Genomic DNA, 24,726 nt, shown 5'->3' on the forward strand with positions numbered 1-24,726 from the left:
CCAAAAGTAGGAAATCTATCTTTTCCCCCCTGCTCTTGGGGACGGTGATTTCTAGGACTCCCAATTCAATGAAGTGTGTGCATTTTCATGTCAGACAGAGCTGCATTTGGAATCTAGGCTCTGCAATTTTTCATTATACAACTTCGGGCAAGTCATTTCAACTCTGCCTCAATTTCGTCATCTGTAAGATTAGGCAAATATTACATACCTCACAGGTTTATAGTGAAGATGAATGAATTAATTTATGTGAAATATTTTTAACACAGATCTGATGTATACTGAGTGCTCAATAAATGTTATCAGCTGCTGTTTTTGGTGGTGTTGATATTATTTATTACTACTACAAAAGCTGGCCTTGTCCTCTGGGAGGCCTCCTAAGCTTCCTTCTCTGCTGCTTGTGGGGGGTATAGGGAAAGGGGAAGTTGGGCAAGCAGTGTGAGGCAGGAGGGCCTGCAGCAGCAACCCTCCAGCCGGGCCTGACCCCTCTCCCCATCCTGGGTAGGATCCGGCCCCAGCTGTCGAAGGAGAAGATTGAGGGCTGTCACATCTGCACATCTGTCACCCCTGGGGAGCCCCAGGTCCTGCTGGGGAAGGACAAGGCCTTCACCTATGACTTTGTCTTTGACCTGGACACCTGGCAAGAACAGATCTATTCAACCTGTGTGAGCAAGCTCATTGAGGGTTGCTTCGAGGGCTACAATGCCACAGTACTGGCCTACGGGCAGGTGAGATCCCCCGTCCCTACTGGCCACTCCAACTTTGGTCTCCCCCCATATGATGGGGGAGACAGCCCCACCTTCAGAGCAATTGAGACCCAACTGCACGGGGTTTTATCTGTTGTCCAAGGATGCTGCAGCAAGAATGCAGAGGGAGGGCTGTCAGTCAGAGAAGACATCTGTAGGGTGTGGCTCTGGGGCCAGGAGGGGGCTGGGGACCCAAGCCGAGCCATGGCCTGGATGGGAACCTTAGTGTTTGGGAAGTAAATGGTCTAGGAGATCCCTGGATCCAGAGCTCACTGGCGCCCCCAGAGGGTGCTGTGTAACACTCTCCTCCCTTCCACCCTTGCCAATGCAGACAGGGGCTGGGAAGACATACACCATGGGCACCGGCTTTGACACGGCGACGTTGGAAGATGAGCAGGGCATCATCCCAAGGGCCATTGCACATCTCTTTGGGGGCATCGCTGAGCGCAAGCGACAGGCACAGGAGCAGGGCGTGGCTGGGCCTGAGTTCAAAGTCAGCGCTCAGTTTCTGGAGGTACTGTGGGCCAGAGGGAGACTTGGGGACAATGAGACCATGGAAGTTTGGCTCTCCCCCAGCGCAGTGGAATGAGCTGAATGAGCCATGGGGGAATCTATAGGTGATGAGTTCCCCATTACTGGAAGTATGCAAGCAAGGGCTGGGAGGGTTTCCTAATGGGGCTTGACATCTTATAAGACATCTTCAAACCCTGACTGATTCTGGGATTCTCTGCTCTGATACTTATTAGCTGTGTAACCGTGGACAAGTTAATTCATCTCTCTGAGCCTCAGTTGCTTCATCTGTAAAATGGGGCTGATGATATGTTTCCTTGGGGTTTTGTGAGGATTACATGGAAACATGCCTCGCACATTGAGAGAACTCTGGTTCACACCCTTCCCTCTGGCTTTTGCTGAGTCCGCCCTCAGCTTCGGAGCTGCCAGCCCTGTCCCTTTCTGGCCTGTCCCTCTGAGTCTTCTCTGACTCCAAGGCAGAAAGTCCTCCAGAAGGCGTCTTTCTTTGCATCTGGCCCTGCTGTCTCTGAGAGGACACCAGTATGCTGAGGCCTGGCATTGTGGCATCCAGGGGTTTTGGGGAGTGGAGAAGGGGATCTCCAGGTTCTTTGACCTTTGGGCCAGTTTTGATCCCCAGCTCAATAACCCCAGAGATAGGATCTCCTCTCTGCACAGGGACCCTCCCAGAGGGGCTTCTAGAAAGGCAGGTGGACCCTAACTGTTTTTCCCAAGAACCTCACTTGACAGACTTCTCCACTATGACAGTTGAATGGGCAGTTCTGGTTCTCAGCATCTAAAACCCCCCAGCCCTGGGACATATGCTGTGTTTGGAGCCACCTGGGCTCTCACCCCATAAATCCTGGTGCCCCATTAACCCAGGTTGCCTTTTGAGTGAGTGATGTGATCTCAGCCCCCTCCAGGCCTTCCCCTGCTGTACCCCCTCCCCAGAAGGTTTTTCCCTTCTGGGCACATGGAAAGGCTACTTCCCCTTTAGGGGACCCTCTACTTTTAGACTTGGGAGCTTTTCTTTTCCTTCTGGACTTTCATTTCTGGTAAACTGCCTGCCTCTGTGTGGTTTTGTTTGTGTGTGAGTCCTACTGCTTATGTGTCTCCATAAGCTTTTCTCATCTCGTTTTCTTCCCTACTTCATCTTGTTGCTATGGAAAGCTCCAAAGAGCACTCCCATTTCCTAGATAATCCATGCCAAAGGGTGATCCACAGGAGTTAAGTGATGCAACACGTCTGCCCCAACACAGACAGACACTGTGGCACCCGCATCTGCACCAGCCCCTTCCCTTTCCTCTTCCCCTTCCTGTAGGATATTTCTGACCCTTTAAGGCCATCAAAGCCTCAGATGTCCGAGGGCTGTAGTGCCCCCCTCCCGCATCCCCTGCCAGGATTCTGTTGGCTGCTGCCCCAGCTGCCCTCCTTGCTTTTCCCGCTCCCCAGCCCTAGCTCCCTGCCCACTGAACATCCCCGCCCTTCAGCAGGTGAAACTTCTTGCCAGTGATTCCAAAAGAGGACTCTCCAAGGCTGATTCCATCTGAAATGGGATGGCAGCTCCTGGCCAGACCACTGCCCAACGGTCCACTAGGCTTTCCCCAGGAGGCTGGGCCATTGTGGCACATTCTCCATGCCTGCCTCCCACTCTGGGGAGGTTTTCATAACCCTGGGGTCCGTCCGAATGAGGGCACTGCTCCCGTGCTCCCACCGAGCTCTGTCTTTACCCACCCTCATCCGGAAACATGCCCTCCACCCCCTCTTCCCCAGCCCAGTAATATAATAGGATTTGCCCAAATCATGGTCATACTCTCATCCTTTCCTGCATCTAGTTCCCAATCCCTTGGTTCCCTTTGGGTCCTTAGCCCTTTGGGACCAAGAGCCACTGACTGCTGGTTCTTTGGGGAGTAGAACACCCATGTGCAGCCCCTGGCTAGTTCTGCCCAGAGCCCATCTGCCCTTCCACCCTTGTTCAGGAGAAAGTTCGTGGAATTATGAACCCAGAAAGGATACAGATTGGGCAAGTTAACCTCCCAGAGTCTCAGTTCCATTTCTGAAAAAGAGAGGGATGGTTGTAAGGCCCAATGGGGACTACAGCATGGGGAAATAAAACCCTTGGGGTCCTGTGCTGCATGCCCTACAAACACAGCAGCTGTTTCCTCCCCGGCACAGCTCTACAACGAGGAGATCCTTGATCTGTTTGATAGCACCCGTGACCCTGACGCCCGCCACCGCAGGTCCAACATCAAGATCCACGAGGACTCCAACGGCAGCATCTACACTACTGGCGTCACTTCCCGCCTCATCAGCTCCCAGGAGGAGGTGAGCAACCCCTGGAGGTGTGGGGCCAGCACCACGGTGGTACCCCAGTCCTCACTTCCACCTCCCTCCCCAGCTGATCCAGTGCCTGAAGCAGGGGGCCCTGTCCCGCACCACAGCCAGCACCCAGATGAACGTGCAGAGCTCCCGCTCCCACGCCATCTTCACCATCCACCTGTGCCAGATGCGCGTGTGCACCCAGCCCGACCTGGTGAGGAGCCCGAGGGGGTCGAGGAACCCAGCCATTACGGGGCTCTCCGAGGGTGGGCAGGCTGCAGAGGCCTGGGCTGTGGCTTGCCTCTGCCACTTGATTTTTCCTTTTCTTTTTTCTTGAACCTTAGTTATCTCATCTATGCAATGGGATAATGAAACCCTTCTCTTTATGAGGATTAAACGAGAAGCATTTAAGTACACTGAGTACTGTGCAAACTGTCAAACACTCTGAACTTTAAGGAGCGAGGATCTCTGCTCCCGGACCCAACTCCCTGCCCTGAATTCCCCTGGACGGCCGCACTGCAGGGCTGGGGGTTGTGAGCAGAGGAGCAGTGAGTGGGACAAGGGCTGGGGCATCAGATGTCGACTTCTACTGCAGGTGACTGAGGCGGTGATGGGGCTTCCTGAGGGCACAGCTCCTGCGAGTGAGTATGAGACACTCACCGCTAAGTTTCACTTTGTGGACCTGGCCGGCTCCGAGCGGCTGAAGCGGACGGGGGCCACTGGCGAGCGGGCCAAGGAGGGCATCTCCATCAACTGCGGCCTGGTAGGCACACGGCGGGTCACCAGCCCCCCAGCCAGCATGGCCCTATGACCTGTGGCTGCCCATCCTCTTCTGGGCCTCTTGCCTGCTGTTGGCCAAGCCCCGTAGGTCACTACTATTAAGCCTTTGACCCGTCATTCTCAGTCCTCAGCCCTGCCGCAACTCCCTTCCCACCTCTGCCTCTAAACCCTCCCAGGGAGGTTTGCTGGGGTCAGCAAGGCAGGGACGGATGGACAGACGGCTTGGGGGTTGTGCCCCCCCCATCCCCTCTCCCCTGAGTACCTCTTGAGTGTCTCTGTCTCCCACAGCTGGCCTTGGGCAATGTGATCAGCGCCTTGGGGGACCAGAGCAAGAAGGTGGTACACGTCCCCTACAGGGACTCCAAGCTCACTCGGCTCCTCCAGGACTCGCTGGGGGGCAACAGGTACCCGCACACCAACATCCGGTAAAGGGGCAGGGGAGGCAGGGGGCCTCCTGCAGAATACCAGTGGGAGGGTCTGGAGCTTGGCGGCCTCAGGGAGGAGGGGGCGTTCCCCACTCCAACCTGCAGGCGTGGGAGGCAGGAACCTGGAGATGCTCCCTGACTTTTGGCCAATTACAGTGGGAACCAGTTTCCTTATCTGCACCACAGGGAGAGCTATTCCTAAAGGAAGCAGTAAGACCCACATGAAATAAGAGATAGGAGCTGTGGCTTGCTCCCCATCACTAGGCAGAGAGGATTCTGGCAATTTCACGTCACCACCTCCCTGACCTTGTTTGCCACATGTACTGTAGTTACCCCCTGCTGGAATAGAGCCCCTTGGCTGTGTGGCCTGGATCCCTAGGTCTTAGGCTCTGCCCTCGTGAATGTCCTGGTCCTTAAGGGCTGTGGAGAGCGTGGGTGGGAGCTGGGATTCTGCTTTGGGGCCAGAATTCTGGGGCCTGGCTGTGCCCACTTGTTTCTCACCCCTCACTGACTGCACCACCAGCCAGACAATCATGATCGCCTGCGTGAGCCCCTCCGACCGGGACTTCATGGAGACACTCAACACTCTCAAATATGCCAATCGGGCCCGCAACATTAAGAACAAGGTGGTGGTGAACCAGGACAAGACCAGCCAGCAGATCAGTGCACTGCGGGCCGAGATCGCTCGCCTGCAGATGGAGCTCATGGAGTACAAGGCGGTGAGCGTGCTCCCAGCACGGGTGGCTCGGGTGGCCCAGGCAGGGCACTCACTGCCCAGTGCTCCCCATTGGAGCCTGTGCCCTGTCCACTGCTAGTACTCTGCCCTGAGCATCACCCTTGGTTCTTTAGCATCCTTGCTGCCTCTCCATCACCTACCCATCCGTGCCTCACACACTTCCTGAGCATTTGCCAGGTATTATGCTAAGAATTAGGGAGGCTGGGCCAGGTGACTCAAGCATGATCTGAGCCCTTGGAGTTTTAGAACACGAAGCTGGGGCAAAAAGAGCACATCGACTTTGGTTGCCTAGATTTGATGCACATGGCAGACACTGAGTTGGATGTTTTCACGTCTACTGAGTGTTCTTGTGTTGGAAGAGATGAGACTCCTGGACTGTGTTTTGGGACAGTTGGCAGTAGGAGGATCATATAAGTAGCCCAGCATGCTGCAGGCAAGGGGGGTGATCAGGGAGGGCCTCCTGGAGGAGGGGCCTTTTCTCTGGATTTGAAAGAATGAATGAGATATCAGCAAAAAGAGGTGGGGTAGGCCTTCTAGGTTGAAAACATGCCATGCACAAAGGAAAAGAGATGAGAAAGGTGGGTGCTTTTGGGTAAGTGTCTAATTCAGGTGATTAGAGCAGAAGTCACTGACTGGCAACTGAAGGTCTGAATCTGCCACACAGATGGGTTTGGTTTGTCCTGAACTTTGTTTTGAAAGAATGAAAATTAGTTGCCAACCTTTCTGAAAATCAGGAACTTTCAGTTTTTCTTGAAAAATTACAGCTCACAACACACAGCACTGTATTGGCTAGAGCAGCGTCGGAGCTGCTCCTTTTGGACTGAGTCTGTGCCTCAGTTAGCTCCAGTCCCCACCTCTCCCTGTTGTCACACCCAGACCGATTCACTCATTTTTACCAACTTCCTGGCCCTGGTCGGATTTTGATCCACAGACTAACATTTATGGAAATACGGAGGTGAACAGTAAAAATGCAGGTTGAGGTGAGATTGCAGGCGGCGTTGAATGGCTGGCTTCAGAATTTGGACTTTTTGTTGTCAGTGGGAAGCCACATAAGATCAATGATCACTGGGAGACAGGAGCTGTGTTTCAGGGAAGCTGGCAGGAGGAGACTAGCCGTGCTGCCATGTCTAGGAAGAGGCCAGGGCAGTGCCAGAGGAAGGTGCATCCACCCTCCCGTCCCCTCCTCACAAGCCCTGGCACCTGACTGCTCCCCCATGCCCCTCCTGCCAGGGCAAGCGGGTGATTGGGGAGGACGGTACCGAGGGCTACAGTGACCTGTTCCGGGAGAACGCCATGCTGCAGAAGGAGAACGGGGCCCTGCGACTGCGGGTGAAGGCCATGCAGGAGGCCATCGATGCTATCAACAACCGCGTCACCCATCTCATGAGCCAGGAGGCCAACCTGCTCCTGGCCAAGGCTGGTGAGTTGGGTGCCCCAGGCTGGCTTGGAGCACTGGTGGGCTTGGGCCCCCTCCCCACACCCATCCTGGGACATGTAGTGGGCTAGGTCAGCTGATCAAGTCACTGATCATTTATGCATTTTTTTCCTAATTGACTTTAAAGCATTTTTATGTGAAGCAGTAATACATGAATACATTCTCCTTGTTAGACTTGTAAGCAATACGTCAGCCTGTAAAGTGAAAGGTTAAAAATCCCTGCACTAAACACTCCACCCCATATCCTCTCTCTGATTCTCAGGAGCAACCTCCGTGAGTAGCTTGGTGCACATTTTCCCACACCTTTCTCCATACATTTGCTCCAAGTAGGAATATGTATTTGTACACATATGTATATGAATATATGCGATTTTTGCTTTTCTGTGCGCAAGAGCACATGTTCTGACTTGCCTTTTTTTCACTTAGCGTTATATTTTTAGAGCTCTTTTTAAAGCTAACATATAGACCTAACTTAATTCTTTTGAACAACTGCATGGGGTTCTGTATGTGAGGATGAATAATTTATTATAACAGCCCTCTGTTGATGGGCATTTAGATTGTTTCCAATATCTTGCTGTTATCAACATGATTGTTCATGTATCTGTGCACACGTGTGAGTAAGATTTGTTAGGTCTAGATTCCTGTCTGGAAGGGGCCTGTGTGTGCCATCCTATTGAAGGCACAGACATGGTTGCCAGTACCAGAGTTGAAGGTCCTCACCATCAGGAGCTTATTGCACCAGCCTCTTTCCTCCTCCAGGTGACGGCAACGAGGCCATTGGAGCCCTCATCCAGAACTACATCCGGGAGATTGAGGAGCTCCGGTGAGTGAGTCCTGGCAGGTTTGGGATCTGAGGGGCCGTGGCCAGGCCAGGGCTGAGGGCAATGGGAGCTCACATGGCCCCACTCACTCTTCCTTCACAGGACGAAGCTCCTGGAGAGTGAGGCCATGAACGAGTCTCTCCGCCGCAGCCTCTCACGGGCCTCGGCTCGGAGCCCCTACTCCCTGGGTGCATCTCCGGCCACCCCAGGCTTCGGGGGCAGCCCGGCCAGCTCCATGGAGGATGCCTCTGAGGTAATCCGCAGGGCCAAGCAGGACCTGGAGCGGCTGAAGAAGAAGGAGAGCAGACAGCGGAGAAAGAGGTGAGCAGAGCCATCTCCCTGGGACGGCCCCGAGGCTCCCTCCAGGTAGGCCTCCCAGGAGGGCTGCTGTCCCACCTGTGTTCATGAGGGGCTGCCCTGAATGCCCATCTCTAGGGGCTCCCCCCATATTTCTTGGGAATTCACTGGGCAAATGTGCTCAGGCTTTGGGCAGAGGCCACCCAAACCTCTCCAGTGCTATGCTTTCCCCCAAGGAGAGGGGGCTAGAGCTGAGCCGGTCTGGGTAGGTAGCTGGAAGAGCTCCCTAATTCTCTGCACAGGAGCCCAGCCCTACCCCCATCCCCTCTGGGCAGGGGCATCCCCTTTCGCACCCTTGCCCCCCCACTCCTGCTTCATGCTCAAGGCAGGGTTCTCCCTGCTAACTCGGCCTTCCCTTCACTCCCTGGGCAGCCCAGAGAAGGAAGCCTTCAAAAAGCGGGCAAAACTGCACCAGGAAAACAGTGAGGAGACTGATGAGAATGAGGCAGAGGAGGTGAGGGGCCACCCCTGTCCCCTCCCCACCACATATGGAACCCCTGGTCTCTGCTAGGCTTGGGGCTCCCATTGACATCCTTGTATGGGGTTGAAGAGGGGGTTTGGTTTGCATTCAGTTGATTCTTGTGCTTCCTGATGTTGCTGGCTGATTGCCATGGCGATCTCCATCCCTCAATCCTCACCTCATTCCAAATGGATGATGAGGGGTGGGAGGCTCTCCCAGAGGGGCCCTGCTGGGGCTGTGGGGGAAGGCAGTGCTTTTCCAGGAGGGAGGGTAGGCAGACCGCCGTCCTCCACCCTCCTTGCACACCTGAGGCCTGTGTTGGGATTCGCCTCTGCTTCTGGGCTCCCCTCCCCTGAGGCCGCGCCCAGCCCAGGTAGGGAGCAGCCGGCAGCCTGCTCATATAGTGCTTGGTGCCCAGGAGGAGGAAGAGCGGGACGAAAGTGGCTGTGAGGAGGAGGAAGGGCGCGAGGATGAAGATGAGGACTCGGGCAGCGAGGAGAGCCTGGTGGACTCAGACTCGGATCCCGAGGAGAAGGGTGCGTGGGGCCTGAGCTGGGGGCCGGGGGAGAGATGATGCCAGGCTGCCAGTGCCCGGGAGGGGTGGGAACTGCCTGGTCAGCACTGGGCCCAGAGGACATCTCAGGGCAGACATGCTGGTTGGAGGGCCCTGGGCCCTGCATCCACCCTGGAGCCAGATGCTCCCAGAGTGGGGTCAGGCCCTGCTTGAGTTGTCAAAGATATGGTTGCTCAGGGTGCAGAACTCCTGGACATGAAACCAATAAAAGTAACCACAAAACCAACAGTAATGATAATAATGGCAGCAAACACTTACGAGCCTTGTGATATGCCAGTCATGGAATGCTGAACCCTTCATTTCACCCTTTATATGGATTGGCTCTTTTGGTCCTCACTGTAACCCTGTGTAGTAGGTATTAGGAGTTTTCCCCATATCGCCATTGAATAATAAGTTCAGAGAGGCTTGGAGACTTTCCTCAGTTGGTTAGATGCAGAGTTGGGCCTTGAATCTAGGTCTGCCCACAGCCCTGCAGAGGCTCTCAGTCCTCTGGCCCTCTGACACCCACACCAGGTCCCATAGTGTCAGTGACAGGCGGACGTTGGCCTCTGGGGCACAGCAGGGGCAGGAGGGATGTCTAGACCCCTGCTCAGTTCCTAGCTTTTCTGGGGCTGCTCTTTAAATGTATTGCTCCATCTGGCAGCCTCTGCCCACCATGGGTTCATCATTTCACTCAGACTGTGGTCGCTGACAACATGACTGGCCAAGGAAGGCCCTGAACCACCAGGGCTGCTGACTCTGCTCCCCACCTTGCCCCCTGTCCCTTGGCACTGGGCTGAGCCGGTCTCTGTCCCCACAGAGGTGAACTTCCAGGTGGACCTGGCCGACCTTACCTGTGAGATCGAGATCAAGCAGAAGCTGATCGATGAGCTTGAGAACAGCCAGCGGCGGCTGCAGACACTCAAGCACCAGTACGAGGAGAAGCTGATTCTGCTGCAGAATAAGATCCGGGACACCCAACTGGAGCGTGACCGCGTGCTGCAGAACCTCAGTGAGGCCAGCCCCACCCCACCCCACCCCACCTCGCCCAGAACCCTCACTTTCCCCTGAGGCCCCCTCCCCTGTCAGGAGCACCACCCATAGCTGGCATCTTAGAGATTTACCTGGTCTTCTGGGCAGGGAACTTCTGAGCCTTTGTCTGTGGCCCTTTCACTCACAGTCACCCAAAATCCTAGTTCCTATGCTACATCTTAAACTACTCTTTTTTTTTGCTGATGTCTTACATATCAGAATCCTTTATATACTTAGGCACATAAATATGGCATTCCTCTGCCTTTTCTCCTACATTCTGTTCCTTGGGTCTTTTCCTTTTCCTGTTTATGAGCCTGGTTCTCACATTCAGTCTTCCTTACACTGCTCCTCAGCCCATTCATTCATTCATTCATTCACTTAGTCAACATTTATTGAATATGTCTTATAGACCTGACATTACTTTAGGTGCTCATGATATGGGAGTCAACAAAATACTTACCCTCTAACAGGGAGAGAAGACATAAACAAAACAGATAAACAGAAGATACAGCATGTCAGATGGTGATAAATATTACAGAAAAAAAAATAGTAGGAAGGGGGGACAGGGAGCTCTGGGGCCTAGGTTGGAGTTCTAAAGGCTTCCCTGAGAAGGTGACATCTGAGCAAAGACTTGAAGGAGATGAGACAGTTCTAGAGCAGAATGAGTGAGGGGACGAGCATTCCAGGCAGAGGGAACAGAAGATGCCAAGGCCCTGAGGTGGGAATGTGCTGGAAGGAAGAGCTTGGGGACCAGAATGGCTGGAGCACAATGAAAAGGGGGACATGTAGCAAGAGATGAGGTCAGAGAGGACGTGTGGGACCAGGCCAGTGTCAGTCCCTGTAGTGTGCCTTATATTCTGAGATGGGAAAGAGTGAAGTTTTGAGGGAGGGACATGATCTGAACTTTAAAAGCAATTTTAAGGGGTTACTCTGGCTGCTAGGTAAAGGAACAAAAGTGAAACCTGGAGACCAGTTAGGAAACTGTGATAAAGATCCTGGTGAGCAGTGGCTTGGACCGGAGGAGGTGTGGAGTGGTTGGATTCTGGATGTATTTCGATGGTAGAGCCAAAAGGCTTTGTTGAACAATTGGATGGGGGAGAGGGGGACCCAAGGATGTCTCCCAGGTAGGAGCTTCTGACAGGATAGTGATGCCATTTACTGAGTAGGAAAGACTAGGGGGTGAGAAGAGTGGAAATTGGGAGTTTGGTTTTGTATATTTTAAGTGTGAGATGTCTGTGAGACCTCCAAGTGGAGATGTCTGGTAGGCAGGTTACAGGAGAGGTCTGGGGTGGACAATCAGCTTATTCCAAGGCCCACATGATTCTCGCCCACATCACTCTGTCTTTCCTTGCTAACTCTTCCCCTTCCCACTGGTTCCAACCCTCTCCTCCAACAGTGATCAGAACCAGGGGTCAGAAACAAGCCAGCAGGACACTCGCAGGAAGCTGGTGACCAGGGGCTCCATCCCAAGGTGTAAATACCCTGAGAGGTCCAACAGAATGTCAGAGCAGGAAGAGGCCTTGGGGATCTTCTCCTCTGACCCCCTCATTGTTAAAGTAAAGAAACTGAGGCTCAGAGAGGGGCATGATTTGCCCAAGGTCACACAGTGAGACCAGAACCCAGGTCTCCTGCTTCCCTACCTGAGCCCTCAGCGGGTGGGGGGCACATGGAGACATGGCACTGAGGGCCCCTCTTGCTGCACCCAGGCACCATGGAGTGCTACACGGAGGAGAAGGCCAACAAGATCAAGGCGGATTATGAGAAGAGGCTGCGGGAGATGAACCGGGACCTGCAGAAGCTGCAGGCCGCACAGAAGGAGCACGCGCGGCTGCTCAAGAACCAGTCACGCTACGAGAGGGAGCTGAAGAAGCTGCAGGCCGAGGTGGCGGAGATGAAGAAAGCCAAGGTGCGGGCCGTGGTGGGGTGGGGGGTGGACCTCAGGAGGGCCATGGGGAGTCTTATAATCCCCTTCACAAGTTAAAAATAATCATTGCTGTCAGGTAGGGAGTGTGTCTTCTTGACACAGAATATTGCTTAGTTCTGACAGGATAGTGATGACATTTACTTAGGACAGTGTCCTTGTAGGTGCATGCATTGTCCAGGTATTTCACCACCTTTGCCTGTTGGTTAGCTGGGCCGGTGTGTAGAACAGTGGAGTCCGTGGGGATGCACCTGCCGGGCAGGTAAGGGTCTCCAGGGGACCCTGCTCCATGCTGCCCCCTATTGGGCAGGAAGAGCCACCACACGTTGCCTCTAATCTGTAAACTCAGAAGTACAATGTACGTGAGGCCTCCCATTTGGATGCAGCCTTTGCCAGTAATAATAATAGTAATAATAATAATAATTATTATTATTATTGCTACCAGTGTTTGAACATTTCCTATGGCCAAGCTCTCAGCTATCCCTTATGTTCATGATCCTGTTCATTCCTTAGGGGAACCTCATGAAGGAAGCCCTGTTATTATCCCCATTTTGTGCCTGGGAAAGTGAGGCTCAGAGAAGTTAATTCCAGCTACCAGGAGGTAGAACTGGAATTCAAGCTCAGCTCTCTGCCTCCCAAGCTTGTGTGTGTTCTGTGTGGCACAGGCTTCCCTTTTCTACTTCATCTTTTCTCAGGTTACTCTAGTTTCTGGGGTCTGGGGTCTGCCCCTGAGGTTCTGGCTTCTGGGTTTGGGGCTTCTGCTTCTGGTGTCTGGTTGTGTTCTAGTCCCTGCCCAGGCTCAGCAGCTCTGTGCCCTCCTCCCACTCCACCCGCTGTGTGTTCTCCCTCCTCCTGGGCCTTCCTGGGCCTGCGTTCCTGCCTGACCCTCAGCCCACATGAACCCAGCTCTCCACAGCCCCGGGGCAGGCCCTAGCACAGCCTGGTGGCAGTTCACCAAGCTGTGGCAGTCTGACTCTGGAGACAGGGACACCTGCAGGAGCGCTCCCCAGTGCTTTGGGCTGATGGACCAGGGGTATGGTTTCTGGGAGCCGTCAGTAACCATGTCCTCACTGCTGATTCAGCTGGCGCTGACCAATGTGCAAAGGAAAGGGGCAGTGCCATGATGGCTGATGCTGATTCCTAGAGGAGGTAAATGCCTTGGCTACCCTTTAGGCCCAGCCACCTCCCTTAGAGGTCCAGGGCTTCCAACAGCCTGACCAAGTGGAGAAACACCCTACCTTGCTGTGCTCAGACCAACTCAGCCTGGGCTTGCCCAAGAAGCCCCATTTTCTCCTTTCACTTCATTGCTTCCACTCTGTGGGCTCTTGGACAGATGAAGTTGAATGGACTTCATCACTTGTACCCACAGATCACCTGGCCCCAGGTGCCCTCTGGCGGTACAGAAGGGAGGGACCAGCAGGCCTTTATTATCCTCTCCCCGGGGAAGCAGCACACCCAGCACATGCATCTGGGGCCTGTGCCTTCTACGTGCCTCCTCGAGCAGGTCTGGGCTGGCCTTGTCTGTTTCTACCTTCTTTGTCTCCATGGAGGTTCTCCAGCTGATGCCTCTGTAGAGTGGTGGATCCTGGGCAGCTCATATCTCAGCTGGGTGACCCTGCAGAGCCTTATGGGGGCAGATCCTCCACTGCACCCCACATGACACTGAAGCTGGAAAATTCATATACGGCCCAGGATATATTTGAAGGACAGAAGGACCCATGTGTGTGGGTGTCTTTTGTTCTCAGGGCCGCCTACAGCCCTTCAGCCAGGTGCCCAGCTCTGCTCATGTGACCCCAGGCCTAAAGGTTGAAAAGAATAGCCCCGGGGCCATCCCAAAAGATGCCCCAGGTTCCTGTTGGAAGGACAGAGGGTCCAGCAGCCAGATTCCAGCCAGACACTGGGAGGGTCACTACCCGTGAATCCTCCCACTTGGTTCAGCTGCAGGGCCCAGAGATTCACAGAATTGAATCTTGGTGGGACCCACAGCCACAGGGTGTCCTAGAGGGACAGGCACTGCCTTTTCCTTCAGGTCGCCAGAGCAACACCGGTCTCTGATATTCTGGCCCAGATTCGGCACTACTATGTGCCAAATGTGCGCACCCATTCTGAGGCTGGCACCGCTGTGAAAACCTCTGTGGTGCTTGGCCAGCACATGTGAAGTTGGTGGCCAGGGAGACAAAGTGCTTCCCCAGGAAGCCTCAGACCTCTGAGCCCAGAAGATACGTGACATCTTGGATTTCAGGTCCACTTGTAACCAAGGCTTTGACCTCATCTTCCCAGTCTCAGTCCTTTGGAAGAGCACTCGTTCTGGACCCCAAAGGCCCAGCAGCAGTGAGCCCTCCTCTTCAACAGAGCCTACCCACTGAGGGGAAGCCAACCCTTCCAGCCGCTGGCCACCTCGGGGCCTCCCTCCCAGGCCGTCCCTGGTGTCTGAGGCCTCAGTGGTGGAGGAAGGACTGGTGCCTGTGTGTTTTCACCTGGAAGGTGGCTGAAGCCCTGCATACATTGCACTTTACACTTGGGCACCAGAAATGGGGAGGCAGAGCCAATTTCGTGAGGACTGACAGTGCAGCAGGGCCCCAGGTCCACAGGTCTCTGGCATGTTGGGTCATCTCTGGCCACACTAGTGGTGTTTTCTGTGCCTTGGCCTTACCTCTGAGAACTCGAGTTCCAGGCACTCTCTGTACTTGGTCTAGCAGGGAGGGCCATGGGAAAAGCTGGATTTTGGGGGCAAAACGACCTGGGCTCAAAATCTGGCCTCCATTACTGTTGTGTGACTTTGGATAAGTCATTTTCTCTCTTTGAGGCTCATTTCTTCATTTATAAAGCAGGAATGGTAACGATTTTCTTATATATATAATCACAATGAGCACAGTGCCCGGCATATAGTATATTCTCAGTGACAGTGGTGAGTTCTGTGGTCGCACCGTGATCCTGGCCCCTGGAATCCAGCCCCGACTCCCACCTCAATCCCGTCTTCAGCTCAGGCTCTGTCCTGGTGGGATTTCCTGCCTGCAGCAGCCCAGGCTGGTCCTAGGAAGGCTAGACCCAGGACAGTTGCCTTGAGTGAGGGCCACCAGGGGCTGTGACATTTGGAACAGTGGGGGCCAGGGCTGGACCTTGTGGAGCAGGTGTACCTGCACAGCCGGGATGGCAGTGAGGTTGCTCCTTTCAGCAGGTTGTGCAGGTGGTGGGGGGGGTTGCAGCTTTGATATCTATGGAGGAATCGGGCAGGCCTCTAACTTCAGTCCCCCAAGTCCTGACTCAACACTGCCTAGCAGGCTACCACCCCTGCCCAGCATCCTCAGCCAGCTGTGTGGGCCACAATGGCCCAGCCCTGCCTCACCCCCCACCCGCACCCTCATCCATGCCAGGTGGCCCTGATGAAGCAGATGCGTGAGGAGCAGCAGCGGCGGCGGCTGGTGGAGACCAAGAGGAACCGGGAGATCGCTCAGCTCAAGAAGGAGCAGCGGCGACAGGAGGTGTGTGTGGGGGGGTTCCCTGAGGATCCCGGGAGCAATCAGCTCTTGGCAACCCCCACCCTCTTGTGTGCCCAGCTGCCGCTCCTGGCTGAGTGGGCCTCAGTTCCTGCTGGCCTGAGTGATGATTGTCACTGGGGTAGAGGGCAGTGTGTGGGGGAGGGCAGGACCCATGAGGGCTTTGGTCCAGCCTCACACTGCTCAGAGCAGGGACTCGAGTCCCAGAGATGGGAAGGAACTCGTTCAAGGTCACCGGCAAGCCAGAGCCAGAAATGTGCCACTCCAGGCCCCACAGCTCCAGTAGAGCTGAGCCCTTTGGTCTGGGATTCCTATCCGTGGTGGGGAGAGCAAGGGCCGAGGAATTGCCCTGGGGAGGGCCTGTCCAAACCCCTGGTCTCACTTTATCAGTGTGTTTTGGCTGCATGAGAATCACTGTGAAACCCAGGTGCTCACCCCCAGAACCAGGCAGAGCTTCTCCTTCCCAACATGGGCAGAAAGGGCTTGGGCCCCTAAGCATGGACCCCACCCCTCTTCTCTCTCCCACAGTTTCAGATCCGAGCTCTGGAGTCCCAGAAGCGGCAACAGGAAATGGTTCTGAGGAGGAAAACCCAGGAGGTGAGCTCATGAATGTGTGCTGGGTGGGAGTCCCCTGACCCTGCAGCACTTGGCGCTGCCACCTCGTCCTTTGATGCCTCCGACCCCCTGTCAGGGGATAAGGGGAGCTTTTCCCTATTCTGCCAGCCGGGAGGGAGAAGGGGACAAGTCCTGCTGCAGGTCCTGGCTCTCCCTTCTGTCACTCAGCAAGCACTATCAGTGCCTTTGTGTCAGGCCTTGTTAAAAGGGCCTTTCTCAATCAAGAGAGCTGAGGCTGCAGGGCAGCTACAGTCTCCTTTGCCAAATGTCTGAGCTGTTAATTAAAAAAAAAAAAAAATAGAATTCTCTTTCATGTTCATTTCACATCAGAGTCCTTTTGGCCCTTTTGCAGCCACAAGCCCAGGCCAGGGCAAAGCGGCCTCCATATCCTCCCTGCCTGCTGCCCCCGATCCTGGGCTTTTCCCTGTTGCTCCAGGAGCTCCTGCTCACCTGGTCTCTCTTCCCTGGGCCCCCAGGTTTCTGCACTGAGGCGCCTGGCCAAGCCCATGTCCGAGCGGGTGGCGGGACGCGCAGGACTGAAGCCACCCATGCTGGACTCGGGTGCCGAGGTGTCGGCCAGCACCACCTCATCTGAGGCCGAGTCCGGGGCGCGCTCTGTCTCCAGCATTGTGCGCCAGTGGAACCGCAAAATCAACCACTTCTTGGGGGACCACCCCTCGCCCTCTGTCAACGGCACCCGCCCTGCCAGGTAAGGTGGACTGGTGGGGACCCTGGGCCTGCGCGGGCAGGAGGGGTGGAGATGTGGGGGCAGAGCCAAAGAGAAGGAAGCGCTGGGGAAATGTGGTCCTGTAATGGGTGCCCTCAGCTGTCAGCCCCAGGTGGGGGGCCCTATGGAGCCGCAGTGGCTGAGAGCAGGGCTGTTCAACTTTCTCCGCCTCTGTCTCCCCAGAAAGAAGTTCCAGAAGAAAGGGGCCAGCCAGAGCTTCAGTAAGGCTGCGCGGCTCAAGTGGCAGTCCCTGGAGCGGCGGGTCATCGACATTGTCATGCAGAGGATGACCATCGTCAACCTGGAGGCCGACATGGAGCGGCTCATCAAGGTGGGCCCTGGACGGGGGAGTGGCCCGGGGGTGCCTGCTTCTCTCTCTCTCCCCTCTCCACTCCTCTGCCTCTCCTTGGCCCGCTCCCTCTGCTCTGGAGTCCAGAGGCACTGAGGAGGCTTCCCTGCCTGTGGTTCAGCCCTTTTGGGGGTGGGAGCTGTGGGCAGGTCTGTGCACTTGGGCTGAGGCCTCTCCCCCATCACCTGCCCAGAAAAGGGAGGAGCTGTTCCTCCTCCAGGAGGGGCTGCGGAGGAAGCGGGAGCAGCTGCAGGCCGAGAGCCCTGAGGAGGAGAAGGGGCTGCAGGAGCTGGCTGAGGAGATCGAGGTGCTGGCGGCCAACATCGACTACATCAACGACAGCATCACCGACTGCCAGGCCACCATCATGCAGCTGGAGGAGACCAAGGTGCCTGCTGGGCTGGGCCTGGCCGGGTGGTGCAGCAAGGGAGACGTGAGTGGGCGAGATGAGTGGGTGGAAGCAGCCTCTGCTGACAGGCTGTCTCTGCCTCCCGGTCCTAGGAGGAGCTGGACTCGACGGACACATCAGTGGTCATCAGCTCCTGCTCCCTGGCTGAAGCCCGCCTCCTGCTGGACAACTTCCTCAAGGCATCCATCGACAAGGTGAGCTGGCAGCAGCACCCCCCTGCAGGGGACCCAGTGGCACAGGGCCTCTGCACCCCTGCAGGTTTTCTGGGGGTGGCCATAATCCATAGAGAAGAAGCTCACAGGCCTGCTCAGGACAGGGTGCCTAATCTCTGAGCCTGACTCCTCTGCCTTGGGGCTGGGGTGATGGTGACACTGGCTCATAGCTCCTTGAGTGACTTCAATGAGATGATGCATGTAAGGGGCTTGGCATGGCTCCTGGCATGTACCAGGCCTCCATCAAAGGTGACCCTGTATCTCCAGGCCAGGGCCATCTGTAGCAAGGCTGGGCTTAAGTCTTCTGGAGGTCAAAGGAGAAGTGTGTGTGTGTTGGGAGTTGGAGAAGAGCAGACAGGCAGACCAACCAGCATCCCACCCTGGAGGGTTACACTAGAACATATCAGTATCCCCTGGCGTGTCTTGTGCCCCTCTCCTGTCTGTCAGAGGGTTGGCCATAGGATGTGCCTCCTGCCCTACTGGGCCTATGGTCTTTGGGGACAGACACCATGTATCATGCACTGTGATTGTGGAAGGAGTCGGGAGACTGCCCGCTGGGAATCCCCATCCCAACCCCAGAGAGCTCCAGCCCTGGCTCAGCTTTGTGTCCTAGGGGTGTGCGGCCCAAGGTGACTTCCACCAACGGGTGTATGTGTGGGAGCTAGAGGGCTGGGGGTGCATCTCAGGTCTGTGACAAGGATAAGAACTGATTTTTGGGAGCTAGAGTGGAGCCCTCCAAGGTGTCCTGTGCTGGGCAGTGCACCTACAGCCCCAGCCAGGCAAGAGTAACACCAGGCCTTGCTCCCTGCCCTCAGGGGCTGCAGGTGGCACAGAAGGAGGCCCAGATTCGGCTGCTGGAGGGACGGCTGAGGCAGACAGACATGGCGGGCTCCTCCCAGAACCACCTGCTGCTGGACGCCCTGCGTGAGAAGGCTGAGGCGCACCCTGAGCTTCAGGCCCTCATCTACAACGTGCAGCAGGGTATGGGTGTGCAACGGAGGTCCTCAGAGCACCTAGGTACCCCCAGTGCTCCCTGCCTTGACCCCTGGGGAAGCCCCCACTTCCCCAGAACTCCCCCAGTACCTTGCTCTGATCCCAGTGGGTGAGATGTAGAGGGAGGCCACACCCCTCCCCTCACCCTACCATAGGCCTCTCACACTCCTGTCCTCCCCCATCCTACCCCTTCCGCAGAGAATGGCTACGCCAGTACAGACGAAGAGATCTCAGAGTTCTCTGAGGGAAGGTGAGTTTCCAAGCCAGGAGTGAGAGGTTGACCCACAGCAAGTACCTGGGGCTGGGGGTGAGGGGCTGCCATGGAGCCCCAGGGCTGAGCCTGGATTTGAGGGCCCTTGGGGACTCCCAAGTCAAAGTCCCAGAGAGCTGGAGCCTAGGATAGCAGGATCCTGAACCACCTGTTTCTTCCTCAGCTTCTCCCAGTCGTGCACCATGAAAGGCTCCACCAGCCATGATGATTTCAAGTTCAAGGTGAGTCCACAACCCCCCTGCAAGTCAGGCAGTAGGGACGGGCAAGGCAGCCTCCCCAGGGCCTGGTCCCCACCTGCAGCCCTAACCCAGTATTACTCCTAGCTGGGATGGAAGGGCCAAGAAGGGGCTAGCCTGTTCTTGGGGGAAGACCAGATGTGTAACCTGGTAGAGCCCATGCTGTTTGAGGAGGGTAGAAGGAGGAAGAAGTGGCCAGAGCCACTGCCAACTGCTTTGTAGTCTGTTCAGTGATATCACCCTAGTCAGAGATCCTGCTTTCAAAAATCTCCTCTCTCCTGTCCCTGAGACTCTGCCTCATGCTCTGAGTCAAGGACTATCCTTTGCTATCTAGTTATTTTGCATACAGATAGTTGATTCAACAGTAAGGATTTCTAAGCAGTGAGGGATCGCTTAGCAGACTGATCCAAGATACAGGATTTGTTAAAGAGAGAAGCGGGAGAAAGCTATAGACTGGGAGTGGACTTGTGCATAGTTCTGGGGTAAACTGATTTGCAAAGAGGTCAGTCCAGACATTCTGTGTTTGGATAAGCTGTCTGAGGATAATGGAGCTGTTTTGGTGGCTCCGGATATTCCAGGAAGCCTGGAGAGTTTAGTTGTGGAGCCCACGAGACAGTCTCGATGTGATGTTCTGCCACGTCCTTCCATCAGCACCTCAGCCTTGGGCCAACGTGGCACCATTTTCCCTCATTCGATTTCCTCCCCTCGCTCCCCCCACTTCATGTGTCAGCCCACCTGGGAAAGTTGGTCTACCCCAGCCCTTCCTCTCGCAGGGTGAGCCCAAGCTGTCTGCCCAGATGAAGGCAGTGTCAGCTGAGTGCCTGGGGCCCCCGCTGGACATCTCCACCAAGAACATCACCAAGTCCCTGGCCTCCCTCGTCGAGATCAAAGAGGACGGAGTGGGCTTCTCCGTCCGAGACCCCTATTACCGGGACAAGGTCTCCCGCACCATCAGCCTGCCCACCAGAGGCAGCACCTTGTAAGCAGGGGCACCAGGAACGTGGGTCAGGGTGGCCAGGGCCTTGGGTCTGGGCCTCACTGCACCCCTCTGTTCCAGTCCCCGGCAGTCTCGAGGCATGGAGACATCTCCTCTGACCCGAAGGAAGTCCTATGACCGAGGGCAGCCCATTAGGTGAGATGGCATTCTAGAACCAGCACCAGACTCACTGCTGGTCTAGCCCCTGGGTGGAATCACTGCACAGTTCCATGCTGTCGGTCTTCACACACACTGTCTGGCACATTTGACGTCCTTCAGCTTCCTGCCATGGTCCCTTCCCCACCCAGTCAGGTGTGGGCTCAGGAAATGTCATCTCCATAAGGCACCTTGCACAGGGTGGCCAAGCCAGTGGTGAAAAGCTGTTTGCTGGTGTGCACTCATGGTGGGTGCCTTTGTGGTGGGCCCTGGCTTGGAGTGGTCATCATACCGATGTACCTCAGCCCCCTTTTCATGGCATGGGTCATTGGGAAGCCTCAGCTCGTCTTAAGGCCCTGTCATTGAAAGGAGTATAGAAGCCCAAAGAAAAACCAGAGAGGGCAATGCAGAAAGGCGGGGAAGTGTCAACTGGTCAACCAAACTTGAGGGCAGGCTCCACAGAGCTTCTGCAGACCATGATGTCTCTCAGGCTCATCTGGTCCCTGCACTTAACATTCAGAGAGGTTTAGTGGCCTTCACACAGCTAAATAGTGGGAAAGCAGGGTCTCAGGATGATCTCTTGGCACCTGCCTAAGAGGGAGGCAGGAGGAGAGCTTCCTCCTCAGTGAAGAACAGGCAGATGCCTATGGCCAGTTGCTGGCAAAGGTGACCACTGGTAGGGAGGCGTTGCAAAGATATCCTTACATGTGGGGCCTTTTAGTGCCTCACTTTATCCATGAACTGTGAGAACATGCTTCAGTTGCAGTCTGAGAGACTTAGGTCAAACTCATGATGACTTTCCAAAGGGAGGGTGGATTGAAGCTGAACCTAATGGTGACTTCCCAAAGAGAGCGATCTTGGGATAGTGGGAAGTAGCAGTGCCTTGATACTAAGAACAGCATTTAGGAGCTTAATTGGGGGTTGGGCTCCGGGATCATTGCACAGCACTTCCTGCCCTTTGGACCTTACAACCGACACAGAAAGTTCTGGAAGCATAGTGTTGATATGGGCTTATGACAGGGGGCTGCAGTCACTAACAGATGCTGCTCTCTGACCCTACTCACCAGATCCACGGATGTGGGATTCACACCCCCCTCATCGCCTCCCACTCGGCCCCGCAATGACCGCAACGTCTTCTCTCGTCTCACCAGTAACCAGAGCCAGGGGTCGGCGCTGGACAAGTAAGAGCCAGGGCTGAGGGGCGAGCTGGGAGGGCAGCAGGGAGGGGAAAGGGAGCTGTGGGCTGGTCTATGCAGGAGGCGGGGCTAGGGGTGGGCAGACACCAGCCCTGCCCGTCAGGCCCCTCTCCTGGCATCTCTGACCTTTCTGTACTGACTGTGGACCCTTCCCTTCCCCCAGCATGCTAGATGCTCAGGAAAGGGCAAGAAGGAAGCCACAGGGAGTGTGAACGGGGAGTCAGGTTGATGGCTATGCAAGAGGGCCTCCCCCAGAACTGCCCCTCTAATCCTCCTCTGCTGACCCATCGGAGTCTCTGAAGCCCCTTCTTTAAATTTGACCCCCAGCCCACAGCCACGTGTTTCCAGCAAGGTCCCCATTGACCCTTGTGGACTGTCCCAGCAGAAACCCACCTCTTGATTTACCTTCACGTGACAGGCTCGGCTCAACCTGTTTATAGCTCATGTCATAATAGTCACTACTAATGGTATAATTCACAGTAATGGCAACCACATAGGTTCAGAAGGCACTTCTCACTTAACAGCCTGTTTTCACATATGCCATTTCATTGGAACTATAAATCAGCCATGAGAAATTTATTATCTTCCATATTTTACGTAAGAGGAAATGAGGTTCAAAGAGGTTTAGAGACTCATCCAAGGACATTCCCCTAGAAAGTGGCAGAGTGGGCACCAGGTCCAGTGGTGGGGAGGGCTTCTGACTCATACCGGCCCTGTGTCCTAGCAGCGGGACTCTGCTATGGGAAAGTGGGAGCACCCCGTCCTCCCTGTGTTCTTCTCTGTGCTCCCCCAAACTGCTGGGCCCCATCTGGCCCTCTCCAGGCTCTCTGCAGCCTGAGTGAGTGATGCACCTCCAAGAGGGCTCCTTTCTAAGCTCCCTAAAAGCTTCTTACCTGAGGGGGGGTGGGGGATGATGGTGCTCTGTCCTTCAGGGAGCCCCAGGCTGAAGAGTGCTTCTCCTTGTCTGTATTTGAGGCCTGACCTCAGCCCCTCTTGCCTCCCCATAGAAGTGCCTCTTCCTGGGTCAAAATACTGCTGGATGAGTGCTGAGCTTGGGGTCCAGAGCCCAGCAGACTAGGCCACATCGGTTGCCTTCTTCCTCAAACCTCCCTCAGCTCAGGCTCCTGTGGCAGGAGTGTCCCAGGTTCAGCCCAGCCCTCACCAGGGTGCCCCCACCTTTACAATGCACTGATCCCTTTGGGGAAGGAATAGACTGGGACTCCACCCATCCCAGCTGGTGGTCTTGCTGGAGGGGTCCTGTCCAGTGGTCCAGGCCTGGGAGCCCGTGCATGATGCAGAGCCACCTTTTCCCTGAGGACAGTGGGCTTTGCAAATAAGCAAGTCCCCAAGGGACTGCTGGAAGAAGCCAGCTCCCAGGGAGGGGTGGGAGCGGGCGTGGCTTCCTTTGGCTTTGGACAGGTACGGGCAGAGCTGGGTTGGGGCAGGGTGCCCAGCTAATGCAGTGGGGCAGCCAGAGAGCTTGGAACCAGCAAATGGCCCAGAAACCGTCTCCCCAGTGTGTGGGGCAGTGCCCCCCGTCTCCCCATGGCCCCCTCCTCACACCTACCCTGTTAGCTGAGAGACGCCCCCCATGGCCTGCACCTTGGCGGAGACTCCCAGCTCCCAGGACAGCCTGTCCCCCCTCCCTTCCTGCTCTCCCTCAGCGCCCTTGTTCCTCTGCCTCTCTGCTCCCCTGGAAGAGAATAACCTGCCCTCTGACCTCCCTGGTGCTGCTGCCGCCTCTGCCGTCCCTTTGTGTGTGTTTTCCTCTCTCCCCCTAATCCAGCTAATTTTCTGCCCTTCCCAGGTCTGATGACAGCGACTCCTCTTTGTCGGAGGTCCTGAGGTACACACAGAATGTCTCTCGTGTTTGGTTCCCTGGCTCTCACTCTCTCTGTTCTCTCTTCTCTGCCTCTCACTCGCCCACCCCTCCCGCCTGCACCCTGTGTCCTCAGCATGCGGCCCTTCCTCTCCTCCTCTCCCCACTTCCCCCTGTGGCTCTCCCCCCGAGATCTGGTCCTGCCCGAGGTTCCTCCCTCTCAGGGCTGCCGCATGGCCTCTCACTGTGCCAGGCCCGGCTGGAGCTGGGAGCTTTGGTGGGGCAGGGGGGCGCAGCTGCTTGTTGCAGGCCCTGCTCTCTTCCCCCTGGTTGCCTGGGCAGGGAGGGGGCAGAGCATGGGATGAGGGCTGGGGCTGAGGTCTGTGAGAGCTGGTGAGATGCCAGGGAACCCCTGGGCTGCTGCTCTTTGAGGGGTGTTGGCAGCTCTGCTCAGGATCCTCGTGGTTTGCTCAGGTTGCTCTGACTCTGAGAAAGGGGCACCAAGGGGGCAGTGCCCCTGCCCTCATCGCTAAGCTGGGGGACAACCAGCCCAGAGGCCATTTCTCCCAGACAGTCAGCCCACACCCCACAATGAGGCACACATCTCGGGACCTGGTGGGCCTGAGGCCCTGGCAAACCAAGGGCCATTCTTGGCCGAGAGCTTCCTCCACCTCTCAGCCTACTCTCTGCTGACCTCACCTCTGGCCCCAGGGCTGCCATTTCTGTACACCCTCCTGTGGGCAGCCAGGCTTTGCCTCCACAAGATGCTATCCTGCTACCAGCCTCTCTCCATCTGTCGGCGGGTCACCCTTTTCCATCTTTCCCATGGCAGTCGGATTTCTTCCCAAGCCTCACAGCTGGGGCTGAAAGCAGGAAGCTGGGGCAGCTTGGGTTGCTGCTAGAGCCAGGAGGGGCAGAGGCTTTCCTGTGTGTGAGGCACCCGGCTGCAGTCCTCATGGGAGAGGGGGACCTGGCCGAGTTGTGGGGGCTGCGTGAGAAGTGCTGCCCTCGGCCTCAGCATCAGTGTCGGAGCAGCATTCTCCGTGGAGACCTATACATAACCCGGTCAGGGCCTCCTCCCAGAAGACCCTCACTGGGAAATCTTCATTCTCAGAACCTCCAGGAGGCTGGCGTAGCAAAATCCTTAGGCTTGCCCGGGGGCAGCCTCATCCCCTCTCCCA

At 55.9% G+C, this 24,726-nt stretch overlaps 1 protein-coding gene across 4 annotated transcripts in view; it reads left to right on the forward strand.

The window, feature by feature from the left end:
• Positions 1–24,726, forward strand: part of KIF21B (kinesin family member 21B) — a 48,280-nt gene that overhangs the window by 13,084 nt on the left and 10,470 nt on the right. For 2 of the 4 annotated variants that reach the window (XR_005215126.1, XM_037825068.1), the window contains exons 2-28: positions 503–725; positions 1,075–1,257; positions 3,426–3,575; positions 3,649–3,783; positions 4,165–4,332; positions 4,638–4,753; positions 5,298–5,493; positions 6,741–6,930; positions 7,705–7,768; positions 7,869–8,087; positions 8,496–8,577; positions 9,002–9,119; positions 9,957–10,148; positions 11,875–12,074; positions 15,464–15,571; positions 16,115–16,183; positions 16,678–16,910; positions 17,112–17,259; positions 17,471–17,665; positions 17,779–17,880; positions 18,714–18,879; positions 19,090–19,141; positions 19,326–19,383; positions 20,172–20,377; positions 20,456–20,530; positions 21,598–21,711; positions 23,534–23,572. Coding sequence is in view for 2 of the 4 variants with exons in the window: in XM_037825068.1 (XP_037680996.1) it covers positions 503–725; positions 1,075–1,257; positions 3,426–3,575; positions 3,649–3,783; positions 4,165–4,332; positions 4,638–4,753; positions 5,298–5,493; positions 6,741–6,930; positions 7,705–7,768; positions 7,869–8,087; positions 8,496–8,577; positions 9,002–9,119; positions 9,957–10,148; positions 11,875–12,074; positions 15,464–15,571; positions 16,115–16,183; positions 16,678–16,910; positions 17,112–17,259; positions 17,471–17,665; positions 17,779–17,880; positions 18,714–18,879; positions 19,090–19,141; positions 19,326–19,383; positions 20,172–20,377; positions 20,456–20,530; positions 21,598–21,711; positions 23,534–23,572 (3,801 nt within the window). In the remaining 2 variants the exon portion in view is untranslated. The remainder of the gene's footprint in view (positions 1–502; positions 726–1,074; positions 1,258–3,425; positions 3,576–3,648; positions 3,784–4,164; positions 4,333–4,637; positions 4,754–5,297; positions 5,494–6,740; positions 6,931–7,704; positions 7,769–7,868; positions 8,088–8,495; positions 8,578–9,001; positions 9,120–9,956; positions 10,149–11,874; positions 12,075–15,463; positions 15,572–16,114; positions 16,184–16,677; positions 16,911–17,111; positions 17,260–17,470; positions 17,666–17,778; positions 17,881–18,713; positions 18,880–19,089; positions 19,142–19,325; positions 19,384–20,171; positions 20,378–20,455; positions 20,531–21,597; positions 21,712–23,533; positions 23,573–24,726) is intronic. The other 2 variants (XR_005215127.1, XM_037825069.1) reach the window with 1 other exon arrangement.

The sequence above is a fragment of the Choloepus didactylus genome, chromosome 2, assembly GCF_015220235.1.
Source record: "Choloepus didactylus isolate mChoDid1 chromosome 2, mChoDid1.pri, whole genome shotgun sequence".
Taxonomy (NCBI): domain Eukaryota; kingdom Metazoa; phylum Chordata; class Mammalia; order Pilosa; family Megalonychidae; genus Choloepus; species Choloepus didactylus.